The sequence below is a fragment of the Callithrix jacchus genome, chromosome 2, assembly GCF_049354715.1.
Source record: "Callithrix jacchus isolate 240 chromosome 2, calJac240_pri, whole genome shotgun sequence".
NCBI classification, from domain to species: Eukaryota; Metazoa; Chordata; class Mammalia; order Primates; family Cebidae; genus Callithrix; species Callithrix jacchus.
In genome coordinates this window covers 151,367,677-151,383,772 of record NC_133503.1, presented here as the reverse complement: position 1 = coordinate 151,383,772, position 16,096 = coordinate 151,367,677, and the positions used below count along the sequence as shown (strand labels likewise).

Below are 16,096 nucleotides of genomic sequence, written 5' to 3'. Positions count from 1 at the left end.
TTTCTTAGTTTTGTTTTGTTTTGCTTGCTGTTGGAATGCTGAGAGTCTTTATCATGCTGATATATCCATGAATCTCCAGGGACACAGTATTCCCCACGTTTACTCGATGGAAGAGCTACTAACATATCCCAGAGGTAATGGGCCTCAAAATATACCTTAGGAAATTCCTACTTAATAAATCTAAAAGAGCATTAACATTTTCTGAACCCAAATTGGGACACTGATTTGATCACTATGGCTATAACTTGGGATCATTTGTACATAATATTAATATTTGAAGAGAGGACTGGTCTAGCAAAACAAGTGAATAATAATAATGAAAAACTCAAGACCTACGTGTTACCACATTTAAACTATTTCTTTTTTAAAAAGAATTAAAATACAAGTGAAATGACTTTTATTAATATTAAAGTGGGAACTGCAAATATGACCCAAATAAATATGTAGGCTTTACATGTTATTATCTGACACAGTTAAAAAATTATGCTTGCTAAAGGTGGAGGGCCAGACTTCCTTATTCAAAAACTCAGGCCATTTATCTTAATTCTGCTGCATCTGATACAAACTTCCTCTAGAGCCAGGAAACTTTGCAAGTAATAAATAACCTGAAAGAAGGAGAGAAAGAAGGAAGTAACTGACCAAAATGACAAAAGAGGAACAAGTTCTAAGTCAATGCAGGGTTAAAACATAACCAAAAGAGCTAAAGAAAGAGCTTGACACACCAATTTAGAGGTAAGTAAGAACTTGATTTAAGGTATTTGGGTAATGAAAAACTGTAAGGAACAAGTTTGTCTTTAATTAATCAATGATTTTTATCTTATCACAGTTTTTAGAAAAAATGTCTTAGGTAGTCATAAGGGGGAAACCCAATTTACAAACTAAGAGTGACGTTAATGCTCCTTTACAATATGATTATGCTTTGCTGTTACCTTGTTTCCAAACAGAACTGCATTTTCTAACATGAAAATTCCTGAAGTTTCTTAACAAATTTCAATTTTAAGAAAAATTTAGTAACACTGTTGGAACTGCTTTCCAAAATGAAGACAGAGTCTTCTTTCAAACTGGGCAAAGTTAACATCATTTAGGTGTTAAACTACATTTGAAAGGTTATTGTTTAAAATACGTTTTTTATTATAGTAGGTCTTTGTTTATGTCTCACAGGATTTTTTCCTATAATGTTATTTTGAAGAAAAAGATGCATTTCTTTTTCTGTAAAAAGTCTTCTTGTCTTTATCACAGTAAATATCCCTTAGACAAACAATTTTAATATTTTGGATGTGCCAGAAAGTCTACTCTACACAGAATAACATAGATGGTAAAAATACCTTTTCTTCTTAAAAGTTAAGAGGGCAATTTATTGCCTTATCCTCAGCTGTGGAAGAGACAATAGTTAGCCTTCCTCAACCCTCACTCCCACTTCTGTTGCAGGCCTAGTATTTTCCAAAAGTTGATTAACTTCAATCAATATTTAAAGTTTATTTTGTAAATTTATTTCAAGTATTCTAGCAAATAATTTTTTAAATCAGTAACCATATATACCATAAAATATCTTGCAGATAATTGGTGCTCATCTGTTTCAGACAGAAAAGGAGATCCTAATGATTAAAGTCACTTGGCTAAATTTTTGTCCTTGAACATAAGCGTGGCTGGCATTTATACAAGAGGGACCCTATGGATTGCAAAGCTTATGTGGCCGACCATACAGTTCTCAACCTCAATATTACTCTCCAAAATTCCAAGAAGATTAAAAAGTTTCTACACCTGTGGTGCTTGTCCATATATTTTTATCAAAACATTTTTATAAATTACTGCACATCTTAATTTTGTTACACAAAATGTCAAATTAAATATTTGCGCATTAATATATTCTAACCTTGGAAAAATTTATGGAAGTTCGTTACCATTAAACTTTTCATGAATACTCACTGAAAGCAGAGCACCACTTTGTGAATGTCTATTTTTCTTCTTCATTTTTCTATTATTATCCTATAAGGAGACTACTTTATTCATTAATAAACATTTAATAGATCGGTCATTCTGTGTCTAATGCTGGTGTTGGTATTACAAAGGTAAATAATATATGATTTACAACCTTCGAGAACCTCTGAGCTAATCAATCTATACAAATTTAATGACTGATGCACTTATTAGCACGTTACAGATATTTGGATAAATAATATTTGGGGAACGTTTTACTTGAATCCTCATTCAGTCACATTTTAGTTGTACGGAAGTTACTTAACTTCTTTAACTCTCTCTTCTTATCTATAAAATGATGATATGAAGAGTACCTTGTACATATAGCAGCTATAGGATTAAATGAGATAATCCCTGTGACAGTGCTTAAAAGCTGAAGCTCTGAACTAAATATTATTGAGGATGACATTCCATAGATGATGATGATCATCCCACAAGCACTATTGAATCTGTTTCTGTATCTAGACTGAAAATATGCAGTAATAATGTTTTGTTGCTAAAACCACAATGGAACATGCAGCCCAGTTGAACACCTCCCCCTGCTTTTTCCTTCCCATTTTAAAGCATCAACAGAAAACAATGTAAAATCTTGGATGAAAGTTATTTTCTGAAAGCTATGAGAAAACTTGTGATATGAAGGCTTTTGAAAATATACTGGTTTACTTTAAAGATCTCTTTTCATGTTTTAAGTATAAACTATATCCTTGAATTTTAAACCATCATGTTAAGCAATTAGATGCTGAAATCTGGAGTCATTTTTAAATGCATTCTTTTGTTCAATAAATATTAATTGGATTCATTTTCTGTGCCAGGTTTTGTGCTGTCCTCTAAGAATATACCGATGAAATGACGTGAATCCTGCTGACCATTTAACCAAGTAAGAAGACATACAATTCTCTCTCATTTAGGTTATCACACTGTAATAGAAAATGGACTCATTAATGTAGGATTACAGAGGAAGCAATGGTTAAGAAAAGGACATGGCCTCTGCCTGCACCAAAGAAGGATAGGCAGGGCATCACAGAAGAGGTGACAGGTAACGAAGTTAGATTGCATGTGTCTGCACTTGTCCCATTCCTTTTAAATGTGCTCAGAACATTATCTTTCACCTGAAAATTGTTATGCTAATTGTCAAAAATTATGTGGATATCTGAGTGATAAAACGACTCAGGCTTAGTCAGCGACAGGATTTTTCTAACTCTTTGTCCTTTCATCACAATAGGTAGTGTATTCTATATTGAAAGTAGAAACTCACTATATACTGGTGTTCAATGCATTGGTGTTCAATACATAGTAAGTATGCAATTAACATATTTTTAATTTATAGCAGATTTCTTTATGGCAGATCATTCAACCTTCTTTTTCTTGAGTTTTCTACTCTGCTGTCATCTTCCACTCATTTCTGCTTCATTTTGTGATTCATTAACAGAAAAGGAAGTGGAATGGAATAAGATCCCCCCGATACAGTACAATTACACATTAATGGCTGTAATGTGAAGAGCATCACACACGAAGAGATCCGTCTTCCAAAAATAAGTATATACACTCTTTCCTCTAATCACATCAGGGCTTTACCAGATAATGTTCTTTCAGATCTGAAAAGGAAATGCCTAAAAGAGCTTCCAGGCTCATTTTTGAATAATAATAGGCTACAAGGAATTACATTGGTCTGTACCTGTGAATTCGTTAAGGTTAACACCAAACCACTAAACAGCACTGTTTGTACAGAAATGTTGAAAAGCTGTGGAAATAATTTAGTGGCTATTTCTGTAGGAATTATGCTTCTTTTCCTCTTAGTGGTTTGTGGAATCGGGTGTGTTTGGCGCTGTAAACACCATGTTGCCACACGATTTACCTTACCGAGGTTTTTGCAAAGGAGAAGCAGCAGGAGAAAAGTCTGTACTAAAACGTTCTTGGGACCCCGCATCATTGGCTTAAGGCATAAAATCTCAGTTGAAACCCAAGACCACAGATCTGCTGTCAGGGGAAATAATATACACAACAACTATGAAAATGTGGAAGCAGGTCCTCCCAAAGCTAAAGGAGAAACCGATAAGGAACTATATGAAAACACACAGCAGTCTAATTTCAAGGAGCATATCTATGGAAATGAGACGTCTTCTGACTATTACAACTTCCAGAAGCCTCTTCCTTCTGAAGTTCCTCAAGATGAAGACATATACATTCTTCCAGATTCATATTAGCTTTTCAAAATATTGAATTTTGTTATTGGATGATAAATATTCACTGTAATCTTTCAACAGCAAAGGAATGGAATCAAACTAAATGTTTATCAACAGTAGACTGGATAAAGGAAATGCGGTACACATACATCATGGAATATTATGCAGCCATAAAAAAGAACAAGATCATACCCTTTCCAAAAACATGTCTTTAGCAAACTAACACAGGTACAGAAAATCAAATACCACCTATTCTCACTTAGAAAGGGGAGCTAAATAATAAGGACACATGGAAAGAAAGAGAGGAACAACAGACACTGGGGCCTACCTGAGGGAGGATGGTGGGAGGAGGGAGAGGTTCAGGAAAAAACCATAAACTATTGGTACTATGCTTAGTACCCGGGTGATGAAATAATCTTTACACCAAACCCCCACATCACACGTGTTCCTATATAACAAACCTGCACGTGTACCCCTGGACATAAAATAAAAATTAAAATATTAAAAATAATTCACTGTGGTTTTTATTGTACTGATGCCATTATTAATCAAGTTCTGATAAGGAGGTGGTCTCTGCTCTATCTCCACCCTTCTGAATCCTATGCGTATCGCTGTGGATTAATTCTAGATATCTTCTCCTCCCTCCTCGCCCCAGATTAAATATGTATTATATGATATTGATTCTTCCTTCTAAATGTTACCTGTTATCTCTTTTCTTTATTTCTACCATGATCTTTATCTAGTTCAGAATTATTGTCACAGGCTCCTAAATGGTCTTCCTGCTTCTAGTTTCTACCAACTCCATCAATTACCCACAGTATTGCCAGATTACCTTCAGAAAATATTCCCAGCAGACACATCATTTCTTTTGCTTAAAATGCTTTAATGCCCCCTCTTTGCAAAAGACATAGTACCCATAATTTGAACTCCAAACTTTGTGGTTTTCCACAGTTGGTTTCAATTCACTTTTCCAATGACTTCTACTATCTCTCATTTCTTTGCTTTCATCAGAATCATCTCAAAACCTGCCAAACTTATCCTTCCTTCACAGCTTTGCTTTCCTCCCTTCTCTCTCAAGCCTGCTTCAGATCATAAGCTTACCACACGTCTCCTGAATCACTCCAAGCCCGCATTTACCTTTTTATTTTCTGATATAAGTTTTGATGCCTCTTCAATTCTTAGGACATTTAAACATGAATGTTGCCACAGCATTTTATTACGTAGATTTATATGAAAATGTCTTAAATTCCTACCTAAATAAAAAGGAACTGCTTCATGTGATGTTCTAGCAATTTTTAACACAAATGCCTAGAACATCACATAAGGCATTAAAAGCCTCATGAACACTGACAAGAATTGAATTGTATTTTGCTAAGCAGTTTTGAGAAAAAAATCTAATAAATTCATCTATTATTTGTCCATACAAGGAATATTTGTTGAGTGTCTTCTGTCTACTTGTTATTGGGCTGTGCACATGGGGGACATGGGTTGGTGGAGGGCTTATAATAATAAAAAGAGAGACTGGATTCTGAACACATGCAGCCTAGTAGGAAAGAAAAGATCATAAACAAATGAATACAATACTGGTCATAAAGCTATGAATAGCTCTAAATCCACTCTTTTATTTGCTCCTCTGAATTGCTTGGTCTCGGCCTCTGCAAACATTTCTTATGCCAGGTGGATTCATTGTAGTCTCTACCAATAGGGCGCACTAAAGAAGTCCAAAAGGCAATAGGAAGCAAAAGGAGAAAGGCAAAAGGCAAAAGGAGACGTGTGGTAAGCTTATGATCTGAAGCAGGCTTGAGAGAGAAGGGAGAAAAGCAAAGCTGTGAAGGAAGGATAAGTTTGGCAGGTTTTGAGATGATTCTGATGAAAACAAAGAAATAAGAGATAGTAGGAGAAGTCATTGGAAAAATGAACTGGAACCAACTATGGAAAACCATAATAGGTACTTGCTCCTGCCAGTTCCCGCTGTTGCCCCCACAGGAATTATTGTCATGTGGTTTGTTACAGCATCACTGGCTGTTTCCTGCTTTCTAGTTTCTTCTATCACTTCCAGGACCAGCTTCCCTGCAACCTGTCAGAAGTGCCAGCACCAGCCAGGTGGCACCCTCCCTTAGACTGACAGCCAGAACCCGCCTGAAGTAGTGCAGGAGACAAGTGGCACCCTCAGAGTTCTGCATCCCAGCCTGGCAGGGCTCCTCTTGTGAGGTCTGGTAACTCTCAACCAAGATTGCTACAGTTACTACCTCTGTGGTACCTGTGTCCCCTTTGTGTTTTCTCATCCTGCCAATGCCTGTTTAGCCAATTATCTCTATTAAATTCTCTCTGTCAAAACAAATTGATATGGTTTCTATATCCCTAAGTGGACCCTGAATGATACATATCAACGTAATAGTAGGTGCTGTATAAAACATTCTCTCTGTTTTTGAAAGCAATGGGGTTGAGTAGGAAAGAGTATTTCAGTTTTAATAGGCTGGTCAAAGGAGGCCTCACTAGAGACCCACTGAAGCTGAGACTTGAAGGTAGAAGGAAGCTGTAATAAATGTGATGGGCTAAAGGTAAGAATGGGACCCACAAGTAAAAAGAATCTAGGACATAAGAGAATATATGGTACTCTGGGACCTTAGACAGCCATTGTGGATGGAGCTTCCTGAGGAAGGGTTGAAGTGACACCTGCCGGGTTGGTGAAGAAGGGAATAGGAGACCATGAGCTTCTCATAGGTCTTAGTATGTGGCTTTGACTCCATTATAGGTGCAACGGGAATCAGTAAAGTGTTTTAAGCGAGAAGTGATGATGACATTTGCATTTTTTAAAAGATTTACTGGGTTGAGAAGTGACTGGAAAGAGGCAAAAATGGAAGTGGGTAGGACAGCTAAGAAGCTTCTGCATTTAAGTTAGACTAGAGTGGCTGCAGCGCAGAGCAACACATTGACAGTGCTGCCCATCCTTCAAGGAGCTGGCACAGGACTTACTGATGGACTCAGCATGTGTGCTTGGTTGGGGAGGGGTAAGACTGGGAGTGTGGGAAAGAGAAGAGTCTAAACAGGGATAATTGCTAAGTACTTTTCGGAGATGAGGAAGACTGAAAGAAGAAATAGGTTTGGAGGCCACATTGGTTAGGAATTAGTTGGGCTGCTAATGATAGAAAACCACAATCCAGGGGCTTGAACAATGATAGTTCCATTTATTTCACCTGAAAAGGAAGCTACAGTTGGGCATTTGATGGCTAACGCTCAATGATGCCATAGAGAAAGACCCAGGCTCTTTCTCTATTTTCTCTCCGCCACCATTAGTGTTTCAACTTTTATCTTCATATCTATTGCCTCGTTGCCACCATATGGCTGCCAAATCTTTAAGCCTTCTATTCGTGCTTCAGCCATGAAGAAGAAATGAGGAGAAAGAGCAGCACCAGGAGATACCTATTTATCTCATTGCTCAGAATTGTGTCACACAGACCACCAGGTGCAGGAGTACATGGGCAATTGAATTTTACCTCGGTACCCTCACAGAGTAGGCAAGAAAAGGAAAGGGGAGTTGAAAATTGAATGTGACTCAGTCAATCTCTAATTTTGACACAGGGGCAAAACTCAGTTTTGAAATGTTTATTTTGACATTTCCTGAAATATGTCCTGAGACCCAAGCAGAAATAATCTAGTTTGCCATTTTATGTGCACATTTGGATTTTGGAGGAGAGGTCCTAGCTGGAGGTGTAAATCTAATAGACATGGGCATTTAGGTGATATTCACAGGAATAAGAATGGATGCCATCTCCTGGGAAGACACCAGAGGGAGTGCAGAGTAAGGAATCAAGAAAGGAGGAAGGGGAAGAATCTAGAAGTTTTCTAGAACTTACAATCTTTTGGGGATAAATTATTGAGGAGACTCTGGTAAATGTGGCTGAGAAAGAGTGACCAGTGAGATCATCTCTACATGGCATCATTGAGCTGACATTAGCCATCAAAAGCCTAACTGCAGGCTCCTTTTTAGGTGAAATGAATGGACTATCAGTGTCATTGACAGCTCAACTCATTCCTAAAAGAGCCTCCAAACCTGTTTCTTCTGTAAGTCTTCCTCATCTCTGTAAAGTGCTTTGCAATTATCCTGTAGACTCTTTTCTTTCCCACACTCCCAATCTTACCCCTTCCCTACCACACACACAACTGAATTCAACAGTAAGTCCTGTGCCATTTCCCTGAATGTGTTTATCTGCACTATATCCACTGCTGTCTAATGTGAATGTAAAAGCTTAAATGTAAAAAAGGAAATTCCTGTGATCTCTAAGAATGGTGGTTTATATTGTAAAATATATGATATATTGACAATTATAATTGATTATCCAAAATGTCAAAGATGAAATTTCAATAGATTAAGTTTAAAGATTGAACTGGTTTTATTAGCAATTCATAAATCCGGCAGCATCCCATTTAAAGATTTAAACAGGTACTCCATTGGGCATGGCAGACAGTCAATTCTTATAAGACAACTTAAGCAAGGACAATAAAATAGTATAATACACAAAACGGATTGGTTAACATCAGGTCGCTTTAGGTTACTTTCCCTGTAATTACTAAAGCACAGGGGACTTCCTTATCATGCAGGGTAAAACCAGTCTGTTTGGGGATTTGGCTATTATCTCTATCCTGATTTATTAGAAGGTCAAATAAACAATTTGCAGATAAACAGCAAGAGTCAGTTTGGTGGCATGGAACTTTGGCCTGAGTGACTCCATTTGGATTTGGTCTGTTGGAATCCAGTGCAGAAGCTCAGTCCAAATCAATGGACTCCCACAAATTTTATTTAACAAGAGATGCAGGGAATGTTTGACCTTTGTTTATTGTCTTTGATCAGAAAAAGATAGTAAAAGAAGTATTTAGGCAATGATTCTTTACCTAATTCTTACCTTGACTTCCTTTTTAAATTAATTGTAAGTTCTTTATCAATTGCTGAGGAGAATAAAGAAGAACATCATTCAAGTTTCTCTTTTTACTATATATGTCCTCTATTCTTCATCCCCTCTCCTATCCTCTCTTCTCTCCCTCCCTCTCTCATTTCTCCTTCTCTCACAATATGCCTCCTCCTCCTCCTCTTTCTTTTCTTCTAACTGTATCTTTCTCTCCCCTACAAATTCCTCTTATCTGCATTCTTTATTACAGCATTTCTTTGCCTTTTCAAAATCTCAAAAGCAAAAATTGTTCACAAGAGGTAAAATTAATAAAATCTGTCTGCATCAGTTGAAAGCAGCAGTTGGTGTTTGGGTTATATCATTTAAAAAAGGAACCACATGCACACAATGTAAAAGGAAGGATGTTGGGGGTGGGAAAAAGGAGACAGTAGTGTTGAATATACTGAGATGATTTTGTTACATACACTCATGTAGGTGTGTTCACATTCCATGACTTGCAGCCACTCTAAGACTGGCCAGCATCCAGCAACAATGAGCACCTGATGTCTTGACCTTGCTTTCAGCCTCCAACTTGAAACATTTTGCTGCAATTTGCCTTACACTTCGTTTCTTACCCTATGATTGATCTCCACAGCAATTGGACCCCTGATAAGCCCATTAAAAGCCTTACTTTACAACCTCCCAGTTACTGCTTTGATAAGGGCCTGGGGGGAGACTGGGATATTGAGCTCCAAGGAGGAGAGCTGAAAGAAAGAAATCAAAAAGGGGAGGTGATGCCTGTATCCACAATGTTATGGGCTGGATGTTTGTGTTCTCTGAAATTCAGACATTGAAGCATTACTTCCCAATGTGATGGTATTTGGAGGTGGGGTTTGGGAGGAATTAATAATTAGGTTTAGATGAGGTCATGAGGGTAGAACCCTCATGATGGAATTAGTACTCTCACGAGAGAACAGAGCTCTCTCTCTCTCTCCCTCTCTCTGTCTCTCTCCCTTCCTTCCTCTCTTTTCACACCCACCTCACTCCTGCTTCCCACACCATGTGAGGACACAACAAGAAAGCAGCCATCTGCAAGCCAGGAAGTGGGTACTTACCAAGAAACAAATCAGCCGACACCTTGACCTTGGACTTCTCAGACTCCGGAACTGTAATAAATAAATGTCTATGGTTTTAAGCGCCCAGTCTGTGGTCTTTTGTTATAGCAACCTAAGCAGACACATGTTAAGCTGCTATTCTAAGCCATAATAAATTTTTCTTAGATTCAGAGAGTGACAAGTCCAATATTTACTTTGCAGTGCTTACCTTATATGATCACTTTCCAGCATTGTACTCTTGCTCCCTCTTTTTCCCCACTAAACATCCTTTGAAGCTTCCTTTTCTCTTGTACAACCTTCAGTTGCACCAGAGTGGTTCTTCATGATCTTTCCTTGGTTCCCAACTCCCTTTCCTATCACTCTTTCCCTCAGTGATCAAGACATTTATACTTGACCTCTTCTGCTCCCACATCTTTTTGAAGCATTTAATCATACAGCTCAGCATCTACTACTTATCTCTGTCTGATGTCCTGCAGACAACTGAAATCCAACTTGGGTATTTGGTTATTCTCTTTGACCAGAAAAGATAGTAAAGGAAGTATTTAGTCAACTAACTGATTGGGGTCAAGATTGGAGTGTCATTCAGAAATAGAGATGGAATCGTGATGGAATAGAAGACTCAGAGATAAAGGAAGGATAGCATTGCATAGATCACTTGATAATAATTTTAAAAACCTAACCATTCAAAATGTTCAAATGTCGAAGACATCAACCTCAAAATATCATGGTATCAGTGTACCAAGTATGGTAGTCTCCCTTATTTATGGGGAAAACGTTTCTGCACTTTCAGTGGATGCCCTATATACACTACATTTTTTCTATATGTTTGCATATATGATAAAGTTTAATTTATAAACTAGGTCAGTAAGAAATTAATAATAATAAAATGGAACAATTATGACAACACACTGTTCAAAACTTCATGGGTAGAAATTCATTTTTACCATCAACCTTAGCTAACTCAGCATACAATTTTTTTTCTTTCCTTAAGTCAAGAACTTTTACCTTTCACTGAAAAAGAAGCACTTTACAGCTTCTCTTCGCCATATCTGAGTTGCTAACATCACTCCTCTTGTGCATTATGTGATTTTAAATTAAAGTAAGGGTGAATCAAACAGCAACACTGTAAAACCGTGACGGTCCATCTAATAACCGAGCCTATCACTCAGTGACAAAGGGGCAAGGAGCATCTACAGCATGGAGATGCTGGACAGAGGGATGATTCACATCCCAGGCAGGACAAAGTGAGATGAAGCAAGATTTCACCACACAATGTAGCACAGCACACAACTGAGAACTTATTCAAGTGTTTATTTGAAATTTTCCACTTAATACATATGGACCATTGTTGACCTGATAACTGAAACCTAGGAACGTGAAAACACAGGTGAGAGGGGACTGCCGTCCTGAGTAGCAGCTTCTTCAACATCAATACCTCGCTCAAACAGTGTGCCACTGTGATTCCCAGTCCCTGAAGCCAGGTGATGTTACATTTGGAAAACAGTGTGTCTTTCCTGTCCCCTGGCTTCTGAGTGAGGAGCTCTAAAATGCACCACTGTGTATGTAGTAGCAAGAAGCGGTCCAGGAACGGCTGGGCGGCAGGCTAGAGGAGTTGTATGAACACTACAGGTGCATGGCTCAGTAATGCCATTTGTTTTGTTGAATGCAGCACTTTCATTTACCACTTCTTTTTAAATCTTCTTAGGATAGTTACATTAAACAGAATCTAAAAATTGATGTTTAATGGAATATGTTATGAAAAAAAAAGACCAAGAATTTTGGAATTTTTTCACTTTGGGTGACTGTGAATATCCCAGATATCGATAGAAAGATAGGCAGACTGCAAATATATCTTGAATGAAAAGCACATTCTAGTGGATACCTGTAGGGGGATGGAAAGGAGGTTGCAGAATATCAAGATCATGAGATTTATAGCATATGGCTTAGATGATCTAGCGGGAAAAAGTACTTTCAGTCACGTAACAAATATTTATCAAATGCCCATGCCTGCGAGGGAACTGGGAATTTAACAGCAGGGTTATTGGGTGAAGGGTGGAGAAACAGACACTGCCCAATACTCAGAGAGTTCACAAGCTACAAAAGAGGTCAGATATTTACAGAGGCTACTGAAGTACAATAATGGTATGATAGGGAAGCACATGGTATAACAAAAGACCAAAGCCAGGGTGTAGGAAAGCTTTCCTGTGGACAGTGACACCTAAACTGACATCTGAAGGATGAGTAGGAAATAGGCAGAGGCTGAAGGAATGGTGCTCCAAAAAAGAGAGATCAACATACAAGGGTTCAGAGCACAGGGCTTGTTCAAGAACCTGAAAGAGGCTGGGCGCGGTGGCTCACGCCTATAATCCCAGCACTTTGGGAGGCGGAGGTGGGCTGATCGTGAGGTCAAGAGATCAAGATCATCCCAGTCAACATAGTGAAACCCTGTCACTACTAAAAATACAAACATTAGCTGGGCGTGGTGGCATGCCCCTGTAGTCCCAGCTACTCAGGAGGCTGAAGCAGGAGAATTGTTTGAACCCGGGAGGCGGAGGTTGCAGTGAACCAAGATCTTGCCACTGCACTCCAGCCTGGCGCCTGGCGACAGAGCGAGACTCTGTCTCAAAAAAAAAAAAGAACCTGAAAGAAAGTAAATATTTGAGCATCGTATGTAAAAGAAGAGTAAGGGGAAGGGAGTAAGCTGCGAGTAACGTTCAGATGATTCAGGGCTTTGAATAATAGGGTGAGAAATTTGGACTTTATCCTACTAATCCTGACATTCATGATATCAGAATATGTCTGAGAAGGCAGAAATGCTGCTGATTTTTCCAACACACACACACACACACACACACACACACACACACACACACACAAGGCATTGCAAGCAAAGAATTTCTGAGCTGCAACAGAATATGGGAAGCAAGATTTTGAAGTTGAGGACATAAGACTCGATTTCAACTACATGTAATGATTGTAAGATAAATAGTGCTCTCCAGAGGTGTTTTGTTTTTTTAAACTTCTGCAGCTTTTAATTTAAATTCAGCTCCTGTAGTTTTGCATTTTAAGATTCTCCCAATAGAGAAGGGAATTAAGCAAATGAGAGAGGCTCAAACAAAAGGAAGCACAGAAGATGGTAAATTGCCAAATGCAATCAAGGCTAGTGAAGGTGTGACTGCAGCTATTGACCCATATTGTTGCCATGGAAACCAAAGCTCGGTGGTCCTGGAGTGTTTTCCCTTTGAAAGGACAGATTGGCTTTCGAGAATAGTTAAGACTCTGCAAATTATGGATGTTGGATCATCCATTGTCACATGTATTCTAAATTCTTGTTAGTGACGAAGACAAAGGCTACCTGGGTCTGGGGTGAACTCCCCAGCAGCCAAAAGGCTGTCAAAAGCATAAGATGGAGGCTCAGTAAAGGACAGAGTTTAGCCGTTGCCTCGGGCTCACCTTCCCAACTCCACCCTAGACTAAACTGACTAGACTGACATATTAATTGTAAACGATAGCCAGAATTTAAGAAGAGGAATACAATGAACTAGGTTTGTTCTGTTAACAAATAATTTTTAAAATGTCATATTAAGAGATATGAACTCTTTAAAAACACAAATTTGTGTTTCATGTTTTTCTTCCTAGGTATTTCCAAGAAGATTATAGTTCATATTAAATGCCCAGCATTGGAGTGCCCTCTGTGCACCAAGCACTATATTTAGGCTTTATGCGAGTTATCTTTCTTAGTTTACCAATCTCATAGAGAGTGTTAATATTCACATTTTACAGGTGAGATGATTTGAACTTAAGTAAGTTAAAACTGGACCAAAGATCTTAGAGTGAATAAAAAATAGAGGCAATATTTCAACCCAGTCATTCTGATGGGATTGACTTACTCAAGTTATTTTTTTATAGTATTATTAGTTGATGATACTATCTTTTGTCTTAGCATCAGGGAATTTCAATTCCATGTTGAAAATCTAGAAAATAACTTGGAACTCATCTAGACCAACTTCCTAATTTTGAAAATGATAATAACGAGTGCCATAAAATTTATGTGACTTTCCTAAGTTCACACACTGAATTAATGACTGACCCAGATCAGAATTCGGGGTTCCTGGAAAAAGGAATGCTGTTACACTATTGGTGGGAATGTAAATTAGTTCAACCTCTATGGGAAATAGTATGGAACTAAATATAGAACTACCATTTGAACCAGCAATCTCACTACTGAGTAATTACTCAAAAAGAGGAAGAATTCAGGGCTCCTGGCTCCAAGGCAATTTTCTGTACATTTTGCTGCCATTCTGTTGACTGTGAAAATACGAAGCGTTCCTGTTTTGTTTTGTTTGTTGTTTTCAGACTCAAGTCTTCCTCAAAGCATCCCTTTGAATCTCCTTTCTTAGGCCCTTTGTTTTTTATCTACTCTATTTTAGCTGGACATTTTATTCTCTGCACCTAGAAATGATGCTGATTTTTCCAAATGTTAAGTAAGGATAGTCCTAGGAGAGCAGAGTATACAGATTGCTTAGTGCATGTGGCTTTTGTGTTGGTAGGGCTATGTAACGAAGGCAATCAATCAGGAGTGGAGTGGTGTACGGTATGTCCTCTTCTGGTCATTACTTCTTAGAATGTACTCCTTTGTCATCTTGTCTCATCTGGCAATATTTGTCTACACTATATACACTTTAAACTCAATTATCTGATAAGAGAAAAACATAACCAACAGAAGAGGAACATTCCTGGTAAGAAGAGGGAGGAGTGTGAGTATGTTTATAACAACCGCATTGCAACAAGAGCACTGAAGAGCATATTTGAACGAAGAGTTAGTGACAAAGTAAATATCCTCTCAAGCAGGCTGAAGAAGGTCTGAAAGAGACCTTCAGTCTCTTTGTTCCAGACAAAAATCAAGGAGAATATTGTGACATGCCCAGGTGAGTCTCCTTTTAAAATGAAATGATGAAAATGTAATAGCAAAGCAATAATTTCTGTCTAATTTACTAGAACAGCCAATTAAAGCTTAGAGCAAAAGTTTGAGGGGTGACAGGAAAAGTGCATGGGAGGGTGAAAATTTAGAAAAAGATAAATGAATAGATGTACAAATAAAGAAGGCTTTGATGGGGTCATATAACCTCTTTGGTGGTAATCAAAGAGGGAAAGTTCTGTCAAAAATTAAAAACTCAGACATCAACATGGGCTAGTCAGGGAACCTATAGTTATGAATGAGGCCTGCCAAAAGGCAGTGGTGCAAAGAATCTTGCATGCTGAGCAGGTGAAACGGCTGCCCTAGTTGTATTATCTTTTCAGATATTATGCAAGCCAGACAGTAATCAAATGAATATGTACTTTAGCTCTAACCAAGATGTACTTAATTGTTTCTTTCATTCCTAATGCATCATGCAGGTCTGTAGAAAGAGTAAATAAGGGCTGGGCAAGGTGCCTCATGCCTATAATCTCAGTGCTTTGGGAGGCAAAGGAGGGAGGATTCTTTGAGACCAGGAGTTTGAGACCAGCCTGTGCAACATAGAGAGAACTCCTTTCTACAAAAACAAACAAATTAGCTGGGCACCATGGCTCATGTTTGCAATCTCAGTACTTTGGGATGCCAAGGCAGGAGGGTCACTTGAGGCCAAGAGTTCCAGATCAATTTGGGCAACATAGAGACAGCCCATCTCTATAAAATAAAAAACTTAGCCAAACATGGTGAAGCATGCCACCAGTCCTAGCTACTTGGGAGGCTGAGATGGGAGAATTGCCTGAGCCCAAGAGTTTAAGGATGCTGTGAGGAGTGATCATTGCACTGCACTCCAGCTTAGATGCCCCACCCCAGTCTCTCTCTTCAAAGAAAAAAAAAAAAAAAAGCAAGAAGGAAAACACAAAAAGGTGAATACAGTTTTAATTTAACCTTGTAGTAAAAGTCATTTGTAATGAAACATTTTAT

At 38.3% G+C, this 16,096-nt stretch overlaps 1 protein-coding gene across 1 annotated transcript; it reads left to right on the top strand.

Moving 5' to 3' along the window:
* The first annotated feature begins 474 nt into the window (after positions 1 to 474).
* On the top strand, positions 475 to 4,630 carry GAPT (GRB2 binding adaptor protein, transmembrane). The gene is made up of 3 exons (XM_035278310.2): positions 475 to 732; positions 2,790 to 2,854; positions 3,407 to 4,630. The coding sequence occupies exon 3, from the start codon at positions 3,708 to 3,710 to the stop codon at positions 4,179 to 4,181; it is 474 nt and encodes a 157-aa protein (XP_035134201.1). The 5' UTR covers positions 475 to 732; positions 2,790 to 2,854; positions 3,407 to 3,707; the 3' UTR covers positions 4,182 to 4,630.
* Positions 4,631 to 16,096: the final 11,466 nt, after the last annotated feature.

Excerpts from the sequence above, each read along its gene's own strand:
- GAPT (XM_035278310.2), top strand. The coding sequence starts at position 3,708 with ATGTTGAAAAGCTGTGGAAATAATTTAGTGGCTATTTCTGTAGGAATT.